The sequence below is a fragment of the Sinohyriopsis cumingii genome, chromosome 2 (genome assembly GCF_028554795.1).
Source record: "Sinohyriopsis cumingii isolate HCF-2022 chromosome 2, ASM2855479v2, whole genome shotgun sequence".
Lineage (NCBI taxonomy): Eukaryota > Metazoa > Mollusca > Bivalvia > Unionida > Unionidae > Sinohyriopsis > Sinohyriopsis cumingii.
In genome coordinates, this window is record NC_142962.1 from 58254185 (window position 1) to 58269910 (window position 15726).

General features: G+C 35.3%; 1 protein-coding gene across 1 annotated transcript in view; it reads left to right on the forward strand.

Annotated features, from left to right (window-relative positions):
• LOC149804946 (exportin-5-like) overlaps positions 1-15726 on the forward strand; it is a 119081-nt gene that overhangs the window by 27318 nt on the left and 76037 nt on the right. The window contains exons 8-12 of the mRNA XM_089946115.1: positions 3672-3771; positions 9924-10007; positions 10432-10557; positions 13747-13837; positions 15446-15568. Coding sequence (XP_089802241.1) covers positions 3672-3771; positions 9924-10007; positions 10432-10557; positions 13747-13837; positions 15446-15568 — 524 coding nt within the window. The remainder of the gene's footprint in view (positions 1-3671; positions 3772-9923; positions 10008-10431; positions 10558-13746; positions 13838-15445; positions 15569-15726) is intronic.

Consider the following 15726-nt stretch of genomic DNA (forward strand, 5'->3'; position numbering starts at 1 on the left):
GTTATTACTTCCACTGGCATCTTGACAGCATGCTTATACATAACAAATTTCAAGTCTGGGTTCTGCTGGGAGTTTTCTCATCATAAAAAAATATAAACCTTCTATTCCATCATTGAATTTCATTCTGTGTTTTCTGATGATTAGGAAGTATTCACCGTTAATTCTGTCATTGAATTTCACTCTGTTTTTCTCATCAAAAGGAAGTACTCACCATCTGTTCTGTCACAGAATTTCACTGTTTTCTCATCATAAGAAAGTATACACTATTTTTCTGTCAATGAATTTCAGTCTGTTTTCTCATCATAAGAAAGTACACACCATCTGTTCTGTGATTGAATTTCACTCTGTTTCTCATCATAAGAAAGTACACACCATCTGTTCTGTCATTGAATTTCACTGTTTTCTCATCAAAAGAAAGTACACACCATCTGTTCTGTCACAGAATTTCAGTTTTCTCATCATAAGAAAGTATACACTATTTTTCTGTCAATGAATTTCAGTCTATTTTCTCATCTTAAGGAAGTATACACTGTATATTCTGTCTTTGAATTTTACTCTGTGTTTTCTCATCATAATGAAGTATATACTATTCCCATCTATTTTATCACTAAATTTCAATCTATCTACATTGTACATGATTATTTTACATTTTGTTTGCTTATTTCGTTGTGCAGTAAGGAATATGGCACCATCCTAACTCTCCATTCTAATGGTCATTCTGATCCATCCAAATACTTGACCTTATCACACATTATTTCAGCTTAATGATCATTTATTTACAGAATTAAAATCTATTAAGTAATTCGCTCTTGCATTTAATTTATTTTTATTTTGCCTACTTAACTGTAAGGTTTGCATGATGCTTTATTGATTTTGCTTTTCTGTGCCATTGTTTTGTTTTCTTGAATTATATGTGACAATAAGCAGTATTAGATGTGTGGTGTGCAAGCAGTTTTAGCTGTCAATGTATACTCACTCCACCTACATTACCTGAATGAGGTAACAATCAAACTGCACCTGTGAAATGTGTACTCTTTGATTGGAGGACAGGTAAGCAGTGATTGCTATCAATTAAGATTTGATTGTCCTTGGCCAGGGTGAGAACAAAAAACTGGTCGAGAACGATACTTAAAGAGGGAGATAGAAAGAACTAGAGAACTAGAAAACATTCCAAAAAGGATGCATAATTGATCAGCCCTGATTGTGAATTTCATGATGTTGTATTCACTCTATGATGACATATTGAAAATGAAAATGTTGGCCCAGTAATCTTTGTTGCCTTGGCCTGACTCCCTCTCAACTCCAGCATCAATACTGCAGTGATCTGATTTACCAACATAACCTAAACCTGGACCCAAGAATTCAGTAGTGTCTGACATCAGGCCATGTTGCTTCCAATCCCGGTTTTGTCACAGATGCACAGCAGAAACAGCACCAAATAGTTTTAATGGGGCATGCTTATATCCCTGATGTTAAGGTGATAGGGTAATTACTCTCAGAGAAGAAATAATTTGCTTTAAAATTGGCTATCACCTTGGAGCAGGAAAGCATATGTCTTGAGGACCTGTGGGTTTACAATCTGTTTTGAAGGGCCTACATATTCATGTTCCTCGACTCTCTCTCAGTATTAAGGGACCTTTTTCTACAGATGTTCTCCAAGGTGCACCTGCAGAAAGAAAAAAACTCTTCCCTCCAGAAAACTATCAGTAGAATTAATTACAACATAAATCCACTGGAATTTTACTCCTGACTTTTCTTTGTCCTAAAGTCCAGTGGAGAGCTAAAACCAGTGATTGACTTAAGTTCTCTCAGCACACACAGGCACCCAATTTCAGGATGGAAGCCCCAAGATCTATCTATGTTGCTGTCAAGGAGGGAGACTTTGCAGTCACAATCAGCTGGATATCCAAGATATATTCTTGCATATTTAAATTCACAAGGCATACATGAAGTTTGTGAGGTTTGCTTACAGGGACGTCATGTATTTTGTTTGAACATTGGTCCTTGGATGTTCACCAGAGTTATGGATGGAGATGCTTTGTACTTTAGGACTACCTGTATATACATGACATCGAATCATCAGGTCAAGACTCTCTGTGGTTGCTGATCATTTTTGGGCTACTTATTCATGAGACCTATGCAAACTAGATACTTATTCGTGAGACCTATGCAAACTAGATACTTATTCATGAGACCTATGCAAACTAGATACTTATTCATGAGACCTATGCAAACTAGATACTTATTCATGAAACCTGTGCAAACTAGATTAAATACTTATTCATGAGACCTATGCAAACTAGATACTTATTCATGAGACCTATGCAAACTAGATACTTATTCATGAGACCTGTGCAAACTAGATTAAATACTTATTCATGAGACCTATGCAAACTAGATACTTATTCATGAGACCTATGCAAACTAGATACTTATTCATGAGACCTATGCAAACTAGATTAAATACTTATTCATGAGACCTATGCAAACTAAATTAAATACTTATTCATGAGACCTATGCAAACTAGATTAAACAATCAAAGATTCAGATTACATATAACTCCATCTCAGTAAAACGGTAATACCTCTCATGGTTTACAGTGGGCATGCTATTTCAAAATCAGCCATTAGAAATCATAGCTTGCACTGATGCCAATACATCTGGCCTTGGTGTCCATCTCATGCCCTTGAAGAAATAAAAGGGGTTTGTTCCAGTTAGGAGCATTGCATGTACATCAGGCTTCTGGAGATGAAAGCCATTGCAAATGGCTTTTGATGATGGCTGGAAATGCCATCAGGAAGGGACAGTCTGGTTCCTTCCGACAACTTGGATATCATCAGTTAGCACTTACGAGACTTGAAGTTGCTGCTCACACCGGAGACCAAAGACAGGGTCATTTTGAGGTTAGGGTATTAAAACCACTCTCATCTGACTTCCTTTTTGGTTTGCAGGTTTCAATGTAGCACTTTTAATTTTAAAGGAAGTCAAAAACTGTTAATGTATTTTTTTGCTTGGGAGGCCTGGATTTGTTAGATAGTAGAAGAACTCCTAACAGTTTATGATTGGTTACGTATTTTCAAAGAAATATTTTTTACTCTAAAAGTTTGTTTCACTGATAAATTTATGGAAAAGATTGTTGATTTAATACAGTGGGTGAATATGGTGCACGAGACTATTGCTCCACAATGATTTTATTAGATGTTAACCCATATACATTTAGTACCTTACCAGGATTTATGATAACTTTTTTCATGCATTTTTACGTTAAGCATGTAAAGTGTCTGTATGTTTTTTATACTTATTTGTATATTATTCTTTGTTTATCTTTATATTATTTAGTAGATTTAATTTCTTAGCATGATTTAACTCAAGTTGATGCCTGTGGAGATCTTGTCATCTATAGGAGTACTAAAGTTTACTTGACTTTGTTTGGTAAATTTGCTAAAGTTCGGTTATTTACATTATATGCATATAAGTTGAGTCCAACTGCAGTTGAGTCGATCTGTTTCTGTGCAGTCTGCAGTTGAACTCGACTTACAAGTGGTTATATATGGTATGCAGTGAAAATCTATTGATGATTGCTTATATTGTCCATGTAAGGATCATATTTTAGAGGGAATATTTTTTAAGGATTTCTTTTGGTTTTATATAATTTCATTTATTTACGTAGAGCTGCGGAGAAGGAATCCAAAGATGAATACTACTACTTGTTTTTGAAGAGGTTGTGCCAAGTTTTGACAGAGATCGGGAAACAGCTGTGTGCATTATGGGTAGGAATAATGGAATCCTCCTCTGATCTGTTCATATTGTAAAACAAGTTTTGGACAAAAATTGAAGTCACACAATTCCCATTTCTTTCGTTTTCACTTTTCTTTACATTTTCATAATGCCTTTTTATGTCCATTTTCCTTGGGATTAAAATATGGGTTTTTACTAAAATCTACCCATGTCCATCAGTGGTAACTTGTGTAGCTTGATTCATCAACCAAATCAGACTTTTGGGATAATTTTCTGCTGCTTGTACATGCACCTTATTCCCCAACCCTCTCCCCAAAAATATACAAAAAATCCCAACAATTTTATTTTGGAAGGTATCTATGTTTTTGCACCTTTCTAGGTCATAGGTCATTACTGAGAATTGTCATCACAAGTTTTCAGTGTGGTGAAGAGTTACCAGAAAAGATTGAAAGCAAAAAGAAAATGTCAGTTCATTGCCTTGGATTCTTAATCTAAAGTTATAGTATAAATCTTTACATGCCCAGTGATGTCACTCTCGTCTCTTGATTATCTGATCTGATTTGATAGAAAATGTTACATGCCCAGTGTTTGTCACTCTCATCTCTTGATTATCTGATCTGAGTTGATAGAAATCTTTACATGCCCAGTGTTGTCACTCTCATCTCTTGATTATCTGATCTGATTTGATTGAAAATGTTACATGCCCAATGTTGTTGCTTTCATCTGTTGATTATCTAATCTGATTTGATAGAACTATTTTACAGGTGCTTCACACTTTTGGTACACATGGGACTGCAAATAACTATTGGTCTCCATCTTGTAGCTCATGTGGAACACTTGGGTAAAATTGATTCATGTCTTATTTTTTATTTATTATTAAAATTTTGCTTGTATGCTACAGAGGGATTTTGTCATAGTTCATCCATCCATGCAAATGTACCAAGTCACCAGAAACCCTTGTATATGCTACACATGTCTAATGGTATTCATGTTTTGATAGATTACAAAATACCGTATTTTCCGGCCTACAAGTCGATGCGGAGTATAAGTCGAATTGACCAATTTTGTAAATTTTCCATCCTTTGTCCATATATAAGTCGATTCGGAGTATAAGACGAGGCCAGGTCAATAACTTGGCTTTGTATTTTATACTAGTAACTTCCGGTTGCATGAATATTGATGATATCGTTGTATGATATTCCATATTACTGGCAATCGTGAAATTGCATTACCGATGCTAACATGCTTGTGATTTTACTTCTGAAATGCTAAATTTTGTTATCAATTGAAACAGCTGAATAAACAGTCCATGCTTGTTTTATTATAATTGAAAGCACATCCATGTTGTAGTTCATTTTATTAACTGTAGTTACGAACGTAACTTATACAAACTTGTCATTTTCTATCGTAAGTTTGAAAGTCACAGACTCCGTTAAATCGATTCGTATATATATATATATACATACCGGTATACTATTTTTTAAGTGTTTGTTCTGTTTGGACTTGGATATAATTAACATTTTATTACTAATCTATTCAGTGATATACCCCACTATTATCTTTATCGGCGAGTTCGAATACAAAGTGATGGGTATGATCTCTTGTCCTTATAACAAATTTTGTATGGACAATGACTTCAATAAAATGTTGACAGATTTTCATTTCCCTAAAGAAAGCCTAATTTCCCTACTGGCAGCCTCACTGATTTGACCTATTCTGTCGATTCTTGCCCTCAATCTGGTTTCAGTTATAGCCAAAGCGCTAAGCATGTTTAATTACCGTGTAAATAACACTGCATAGCCATGTGGTTGTTGTGACAATGTACATCGTAATTAAAACAAGAATGAATTGTTGATTTAGAGGTGTTTATTGATAATGGAATATAGTAGGCTCGTAATACATGAGGATTATCACAATCGTCAGGTAACTCAAAATACCGTCTTTTTTCTCTTTGCAAAAGCTACAAATAAAAACCGCCCTGAATAAAAGAACGATCTTGTACATGGACAATTTTTTTCATCTCTCACTCTCTCTCTCTCTCTCTCTCTCGTGCGCACACACACAAGCACGTGCGCGCTCACAATATATCTGATTTTAGTTTAGTTTAAACCATATTTGTTTTAATTATGATATCCATTGCAACAAGAGCCTTCTCGTGGGTCGGTGGTTCTTTCCAGGTTTTTCCCGGGTTCTTCCTCCACCATTAATACTGGCTGCCATGTATAGCCTATCGTGTGCTGAAAAATGGCATTAAGCCCCAAAACAACAACAGCAACAAGAGCTACGTGGCTGTGCATGCTATGATTATTCCTTCCAGTTGAAACCAGTCTTGAGTGCAACATTCAACAGATGAGATAAACTCAGTGAGGCTAACAATAGGGAAATAAGGCAATTCATAGGGAAATCAGAAATGTGAAGAAAATGAGGAGACAGAAAACAAAAGTTGCAAACAAAAAATAAATAAAAATACTTTTTATTATACTTTAACATATCTGTGAAATGCAGTATCAAATTTACACAAATGTACAGTTTTATAATACATATTAGTAAGAAAATAAAATTAATCATCTCCAATATCTGAAAATCCCTCGAAGTCTTCGTCTTCCGTATCGGAATGAAAAATGGCAGCTATATCAGGGCTCATATCATTAGAAATGTTCTCATTATCGTCTGTCTCCATCTCATCATCCTCATCTGGCTCATCATCCTCATCTGGCTTCTCTATCCTGCTCACAATTTCTGCTTTAGCAAAGCCATTCACAATAGCCAATTCAGGAACCCTGTCCCATGCATCCTTAACCCAATGCGCAACCTGGCAATATGTAGCGCGCCGCATACATCCTGTGTTTGTGAAGCTGTGGTCGCCTGCCGTCATCCAATGTTCCCACAACTTCCGAAGCTCAGCCTTGAAACATCGATTAACGGAAATGTCTAGTGGTTGTAATAACTTTGTCATACCACCTGGGATGATGCCTAACGATGTGTTCTTGGTTTTAATCTTCAACTTTGTCTTGGCACTAATGTGTGCACGCATAGAATCCATAATGAGGAGAGACTTCTTAGTTTGGAAAAATCCACCAACTCGATGTGCGAAACATTTATCTAACCACTTCCCCATCATGGTATTGTCCATCCATCCTTTTGGATTTACTTCAATCATTATTCCACTGGGGAATTTCTCCTTTGGCATAGTTTTTCTTTTAAAAATCAGCATTGGGGCAACTTTCCGCCATCGGCACTACAGGAGAGAACTACAGTGAAGTTTGACTTCTCATGACCTGTTGTCCTAATAGTAACAGTCTTAGATCCTTTAATCTCAACTGTTCTGTTCATTGGAATGTCAAATGTTAACGGCACTTCGTCCATGTTTATCACGTTAGACATTTCAAAATTGTCAGTCTTAATCTTGTCTTGGACATACTCACGGAAATTGTTCAATTTTTCCAGAAAGTCTACTGGTAGTTTCTGTGCCATAGTAGTGCGTTGTCTTATACTAAGTCCCCTTCTTTGCATGAACCTGTAACACCATGACACACTTCCACTAAAACTTTCAATTCCTAATTCAGTTGCAATTTCCTTTGCCTTGAGTCTGAGATCAACAGAGTTCATTCCACGACACGCGGTACGTTGTGTCAAAACATATTCTTCTAATTTATCCTCAATATTAATCCATCTTGCTTTGCAGCCACAATTTGCTTTCTTTGTTTTTTTTGTAGCGCATAATGCAACCTTAGCTTTACGCCAATCCCGGACACATTTTTCACTTACACCATATTTCCTGTGAGCAGCCATATTCCCACCTTTCTCTTCAGCGAACTTTAAAACTTCCAGCTTAAAAGCCGCTGTGTAAGACTTGTGTGATTTGACGGGAGGCATTGTGAGATAAGTTGTATGATTTGTATGGGGATATTTATATGAATGATTATGACTGAAAAGATTGATCAAAATATACCGAACTCATTAAAATGTGCCCGTACTGTAGCAATGAAAACAACGCCCATGGCTAAATTCATTATTTACATCTAGAGAAGGGAGTGGGCATCATTTCCTGTTGTACTTAATCCCATTGATATTAAAAAAGGGTAGCGTAATTGATGCGGATTAATGATAAAGAACAATGGGGTACCGGCAATATGGTAACTAGTATCGGTAGCTAAAGCCAATATCAAGGTCTAAACAATTGCGGCAACTGGCTTTGATTGTTGTTGGAAACCAAAGACCAATTTATCAACAACCGGTATAATCAAAGAGAGACACTGAATCGTCAGCTGGTTAAGAATAAATATAGGTGAAGTGTTGACATTACAGTTTGCTTTAAACTAAATTGCGAAACTAAAAATCATGGATCACTGATGATCTATGAGTACTGGTAGTCCATCTATATATCTGATTTTAGTGTAGTTTAAACCTAATTTATTTGAGAAACTTTGTCAAATACAATTAGAAACGTATAATTTGGGGGATTCAGTAGAATGCATGATCTACATTATTTTATAAATAATCATAGAACGCTCGAGTTAATATGGATTACATCCCTTTGTAGGATCAATTGGATCAATGAAAAAGCTATGCCGGTAATTGGTCACGTGTGTCCAACATTATACTGGAAAATCAAATATTAATGGACCAGTTATTTCATATCTTCTTTTTTTAGGAACAAACAGTATGCTTTGAATTAGTACAGTACACTATAGAATATAGACCGTAAGTGTGCTATGCGGCCCGGTGAAGCTTTTACCGGTACGGTAGATTGTTTTCTTTTATTTTATGTTTGAGAAATAAGAAAAAACACGCAGAATGCAAAATAAATAATGACAAAACTTACAAATATAAATGCAGTCGTATTAGTTTATGACAATTTATTGACATAGTAATTTAACATGAATTTGTACTTCAGTGTGACCTGTTTTCGATTATGCCGATTATAGAGCAATGTCAATAGCATACCGGATACTGTAATCCATATATAAGTCGATGCAATTTCAATGACACAATCCATATATAAGTCGATTCGGAATATAAGACGAAGACCGAACTTTCAAGTCAAAAAGTATCAACTTATACGCCAGAAAATACGGTACCAGCAAAATTTCTGTCATTCCTCTCTATAGAACACATATATGAAGTGAAAAAAGTGTTACCTCCCCTTGCCACCACTAAATGACTAACCATTGGCCAAATGTTTACTAGTCTAAGCTTTCACTTGGTAAAATCCACATCATACTGCTTGGTCTCCCAAACTCAGGGATCATCTTTGTAATTTTCAACTGTCTTTCAACAAAGTTAGTATAATATTGTGTAAAAATGTATTTTCTACATGTTGCAATAATTATTTTGTGAAATTGGATAAACACTTAGTGATTTTTTTCATGGTTGTGGATATAAATAGTTTGACCTCCAAATCAGTATTATTGGTGCTCATGGTTGGGTGTTATTCATGCACACTGCTTGTATTTTTCACTTGTTTAAGTGTTAAGTATTCATAAAGGTCAATATTTTTGAGTGTTACACATAGAAAACAAATTCCAGACCTCTTGTATGTACGTATATTTGTAATTCCCTTGAACTCCTTCTACACTAGACAAAACCTTGGGCCAATGATATTTTAGAATATGTGACCAGTGAATGATCCAAGTTTCAGACTGGTGCCACTTGGTGATACCCTGCAGTCTTTCTGTAATGCAGAGGGATTTAGCCTTTGGGTCATGACAAAGAAACTTTTAAGATCCCAACTCATCCTCGCTCTATAACTGTACATACAGATTTTCTCTATTGTGCAAATCCTGCTTCCAGAATCTCCAGTTTCACATACTGGACTGTTTAAAAAACTTGCTAATGATTGTTTTTACATTTTTGTTTATGAAGTGAGATATTTGTTTCCATTTTGGATATCCTACAAACAGTTTATATATATATATATATATATATATATATATATATATATATATATACATATACACACACTCTTACTTGGTATGAAAGAAACAAATTGAGATATGCACTTGACATTGTACCATATATCTGTGCCTTTAGGAACATAGTAAAGAGGCTTAAATTCAGGGATGGGGTCAGAACCTGCAAGTTGCATGGATATGTTTTACATAATACAGAATTCTAATTTACTTTCCTTTGAGCAGTATGTACATGATATTTTTAGAGCAAAATTTTGCTTTTTATATTTCAGGGTTCCACTCCAGATGTGAAATGTCCACCTAACTTTGCAAAGTACTTAGAAGCATTGTTAGCATTCACACGACATCCTAGTCAAGTAGGTACATTAAGCGATATAGATATTTTATTTAATAATAATAATAAGTAATATTATTATTATTATTATTATTATAAAGTGTTAGCAGGACAATACATTAAAATTCTTGGAACTAAAAACACTGACACATTTTTACTGTTGTAGAAAAGCAACTTGTTTCATAGAGCTTCTGTTTGTTCAAGAAAATGTTTTATTTTAAAGTTCAGCATTGGAACTGAACCAGATCCTTAATGATGGGTTTTCGAAGAAAGAGTATTTTATTTTTAATGTTACTGTTACTGAAGTATATGTTGATAATGACTGCTTTACATCGTCCAGTATAATTTGTTCATAATTTGTTTTACTTTGTCATTAATGTAGGCATCTAGCACCTGTTCATTTCTTATGAAACATGATGTGGCATACTTAAACATTATAATTACAGATGCTGAGCAGTTTAACTCAGCAATTATGGGCCACTTTTCTACGTCATGAGCAGATCTCCACAGAGGAAGCATTCTTGTCTTTCATTCCAAGAATTATGGAATCGGCATCAAAGACATTACTTAAGGTCAGCAATCTTTGTTTCACTTGCTGAAGATGTAAGACACTCCAATCATTTATTGCTGCAGAAATGACAACCATCAAAAATTTAAATGTTTAGTAGTTGTAGTATATTATTACATCAACTTGTAGTATTCACAAGATGACTCAGCAGAATCATTACCCCTTTTCATTTTTAGTACCTTTTTAAAGTTGCATATACATAGCTGTCATAAGTCTGTGAGTTCTAATTAAAATGCCCCTTTACCCAACTCTCATAAGTCAGTGAGTTTAGATTAAAGCCCCCCTGTACCCAGGGCTCATAGGTCTGTGAGTTCAGATTAAAGCCCCCCTGTACCCAGGGCTCATAGGTCTGTGAGTTCAGGTTAAAGACCCCTGTACCCAGCTCTCCTGAGTCTGTGAGTTCAATTTAAAGTCCCCCTGTATCCAGCTCTCACAAGTCTGTAAGTTCAGGTGAGGTCCCCCTGTACCCAGCTCTCATAAGTCTGTGAGTTCTGATTAAAGTCCCCCTGTACCCATCTCTCATAAATCTGAGTTCAGATTAAAGTCTCCTAAAGTCTCCTAGTACCTAGCTCATATAAATTTGCAAGTTCAGGTTAAAGCCATAGGTCTGTGAGTTCAGATTAAAGCCCCCCTGTACCCAGGGCTCATAGGTCTGTGAGTTCAGGTTAAAGTCCCCTGTACCCAGCTCTCCTGAGTCTGTGAGTTCAATTTAAAGTCCCCCTGTATCCAGCTCTCATAAGTCTGTGAATTCAGGTAAAGTCCCCTGTACCCAGCTGTTATAGGTCTGCGAGTTAAAGCCACCCTCTACCAGCTCTTGTAAGTCTGCGAGCGAGTTCAGGATAGAGTCCCCTCTGAACCTTGATTTCATAAGGCTGAGGGTTATGGTTAATACACCCCTGAATCTAGCACTCATAAAGCTGAAGGTTTTGGTTAAAGTCTCTCTCTAAATCTAGCACTCATTGGGCTGACATTTCAGTTTAAATTAACCGTGAACCTAGCTCTCATAGGACTGGGAGTTAAAGTCAGCCTTGAGCATAGCTCTCATTAGGCCAAGGATTCAGGTTCAAGTCACCTGAACCTAGCTCTTATAAGGCTGATGGTTCCATTTCAAGTCCCTTTAAACCTAGCTCTCATAAGACTGAGGGTTCAGCTTAATATCTCCAGTTACAAATCTTTTGTAAGGCTGATAGTTCCAGTTAAAGATACCCTGAACAGGGTTCTTATGGTCTTTGAAGGTCTTTGACAGTTTGGGAGAAATGAAGTAGCATTTTCAAGGCCTTGAAAGTTTGGGAAAATCAAACATGTTGCCCTTAAAAGTCTTTGAAACTTGAAATAAACTCAAACATTTTAATTTCTTTTCATAATCACAAATAAAATTGTCCAAGGTTATTAGATTCGGATGTAATCAAGTTTTCTTGTTTTCTTTCTTTTGATGACCTGTTCAGTTTCATTGCCACTGCAATAACAAATGAGCATTTGTTTGGCCATCCAAAGTTGGCCTTGGCGTCGACTTCAATAACACATGCACTCTTCATCAAAGCAAACCGGCTACAATCTACAAAAAAAAATTTATGCACCCTTCATCAAAGGAAGTCAGCACCATCACAAAATGTTGGCAAAAATATGTCTTGGAAAGTTATGTTTCTGGTCTTTGAATTTATCATTCAGAATTCTGTATGAACCCTGCATAATCCCCTTTCTTAAGTCTATGAGTTCAGGATAAATTTCACCCAAAATCTAGAGCTTTTAAGGCTGATGGTTATGGTTAAAGTTCCCTGGAATCTGGTTCACATATGGCTGAGTGTTCCAGTTAACATCCCCTGATTTTGAAAGTACTCTTGAACCTGACTCTCATAAGGCTGAGGTTAAGGTTAGACTCCTGAACCTAGTTCTCATAAGGCTGAGGTTCAGGTTAAAGGACTCCTGGACTTAGTTTTCAAAAGGCTGAGGTTCAGGTTAAGGAACCCTGGTGGATTTACAAGCTGATAAAAACATCACATAAAACCAGGAGTAGCCTTAATAGAACCAACATTGGCATGCCATATATCCATTGTACATCAGAAGTCCCAGTGAGAGTAATCAGACAACTTGGGATCAAGGTATATGACAAACTATACAACTCTTTAAGACAACTTACACATGTGAAGGACAAAACTGAAAATTTGAAGAGATCTGGTGTGGCTTATTATATCAAATGTAATGATTTTGAGAAAGATTACATCGGGAAAACAGGCAGAATGTTATAAAACCAGGATTAAACAAATTAAAGTAATCACATGTAAACATAAAAAGTTTTGATAGGTTTTATCTCACATTATTAAAGGAGATACCAACAGACCATGAAATCGGTTATTTTACTAGTGAAACAAAACTGGAATGCAGCAGAATGAAGAAGTAATGGAAAATAATGCAGATACAGAATGAACACAAACTAATGAACGCATAGTAACAAAACAGTGCAAATGCAAAATAACGAATGCCAAAAAAACATAATGCAACTGATATTCCATTAATTTACACTTTAGAATGTTAATCCAGGATCAGATTCTTTACACAGAAATATAACTTTTCACACATCGAAGCTGTGATATTGTTCTTGCTGAGGCAGACATAATCAGCTGCCATTGATGTGTTGATGTTTATCTGTGGAGTTTTTATTGAATGAAAATGTACTTTGCTGAAAGAGACTCTACAACTATAGTTTTACAGTTATATATTTACTTGTCGTGACTTCATGGCTGTGTTTTGCATTTTATAAATTTCATATTTTGTTAAAACAGACTTTTAATAGTGATGAAAGTAATTTTTTCCCTTGAACCCTTGGAAATGGACGCAAATGCATTTCCATTTCTTTGCAATGAAAAAAATTAAACAAAATACATGTAATGAATAAAACTAAATAATGCAAAGTCAGAATCCATTTTAGGGACACAAAATGAAAATGGTGAGATGATATCTGAAATGGAATGTTAATTGAATGCACACAAGTTTAATTCTGAATGCTCTTCATAGGCAAATAAATTGCTTAAAAAAATTACAATTTTTTAAAATTACTTGTTTCAGTGTGTCTGACAAATAAATTTGTCTATTTTGAAATGTCACCAGAGTAGGGTATTCTCAGCATTGTGTTGTTTGCTTTTTTGTTGTTATCTTATGTTCTTGATATTACTTATACAACCCACATCTTTTTCAGGTGGGATACCCCAGCCAATCTAATTCAGTAAGCTGTGATTATGCAAGGCTTGATTTTGATAGTGATGAAGAGTTCAACACATTCTATGCCAGTGAGTTTCGCATGTTTGAAACTGTTATTCCATTTGTGATTTATACACTTTTGTTTTACAGTTCATTGATGTTAAGTAAAACCCCACAAGCTCTTGACTGTTCAGTGTTCATGTCATCTTGTCCAAAATTTGATTTTCAAAATGAAGATAAGAAGCAAAAATTAAGTACAAACAATAGCAAATCAAAAAATAGGTATAAATAAATGAGTCAACTATAAATCATTCAAAAACTGAAATTTCTTGTTATCAAAGATAAAAGTCTTTACTTCAGATGATTTAAATTTTTGTGTACGACAATGTTAGATTGAATATGAATCTTTAACATATCACTCCATATTAGTTCTGATAAACTCTTCCCCTGTATCACTTTAAGTTATGTGGATTAGAAAATTGTGTTAAGCTGCTGACAATTTCACATACAGATTGGTCCTTTTTTAACCCTACCTTGTCTGTGGAATGATCCCCTTCATAGTATTACCTTGAATATGTAGATCCTATCACATCATATCATCACATGTCATGTCTTATCATCCATTTTGAATTTTATTTCTCTTAAGTAACTTTTGAAGGTTGTCATAGACTGAAACAAAATTTGGAACAAAGCTTTATACTAAGAAGTCCTAAGTCAAGTTTGATTTTCATTTTTCCAGCAAAATTTAACGGAGTTACAGTTCTTGTTTTCCTTTGTGCTTTGTTGTTCTATTGCATCATAATAGTATTGGGAAGACAAACCTGCCAGTCTTTACATTTTGACCATAAATCTTGCTGAAATGACCCTTAAGTTATGGAAATATGGAAGAATAGCAACAATTTTGAAAAAAATATCATTGTAGTCAGTTCTGGAAACTGGTTTTTCTGTGTTTGATCTCGATCTGGGTTCATATTAGGTTTAGTGGAATTGGTCAGGAAACCAGCCTAACTTTTTTACAGTAGTACCTCAGATGCATTAAACTGCCAATATTTTCATGCAAAATGTTTATTACATTTTCTAGAAATGACATTCAGTGAACTTTGAAGATGAAAGGGACAATAGGTCTCATAATGCGTTTAAATGGTCAGCATATAAGTATTCTTTGGAAAAGTGCAGGAAAAGCAATAATTGCATTTATTGGCTGTCACGTTGTGTTGATTGGGATATGCAGTAGAGATAGTTGCCATCACCACTTGAAATTGAAGAAACAAACAAAAAAAACCCCAAAGTAATACAAACCCAGAGACATCATCAAGTTGAGAGATCTAGTAAGAAGCCTTTGATCTCTGTGGGATTTGGAAATGCAGTTTCTAAAATTAATGGAGATAATTAAAGTTTAAGTTTACTTAATGAACTTTTTCGTTGAACATAATGTTTTACTTTGCTGCATTTGTTTCCGATCACACTTCTGAAATTTTTAAATGCCTGTTTCTACATAGACAATAGCAGCACACAGAACTTCTCTACATCTTAATGAAAATTGGTCTAACCTGTGGAAATGTTTTGACTGCCTTACTGAGAAGGTCTTTTTAAGGGTTGGCGGGTTTGGGAGGGAATTCATGTCATCCATACACATTTCTTATTTGAAAGGATTAATTTAACCTGTCCTTTAAATAGTTGTAATTTTATGTTTGCAGAGTATCGAGCTGAGGTAGCAGAAATAATTCGTTTGTCCACGTTACTACGGCCTAAGATCACCTTTAGCATAGCATACCATTGGCTGATGAACATTATAAGAAAACCCATTGATGTTGGTGAAGGTAATATGGATGGATGGATTTTAGATTTTTAATGTAGGTTTAACAACTCTTCTAGACTGCTTTTGTTGGCCCTTCCCAGCTATATCTTCTTCCATTGGTCTTTGTCACAGGAGGAAAACAATTTACAGGAGGAGATCACTCCACAAGTGGAGGACTGT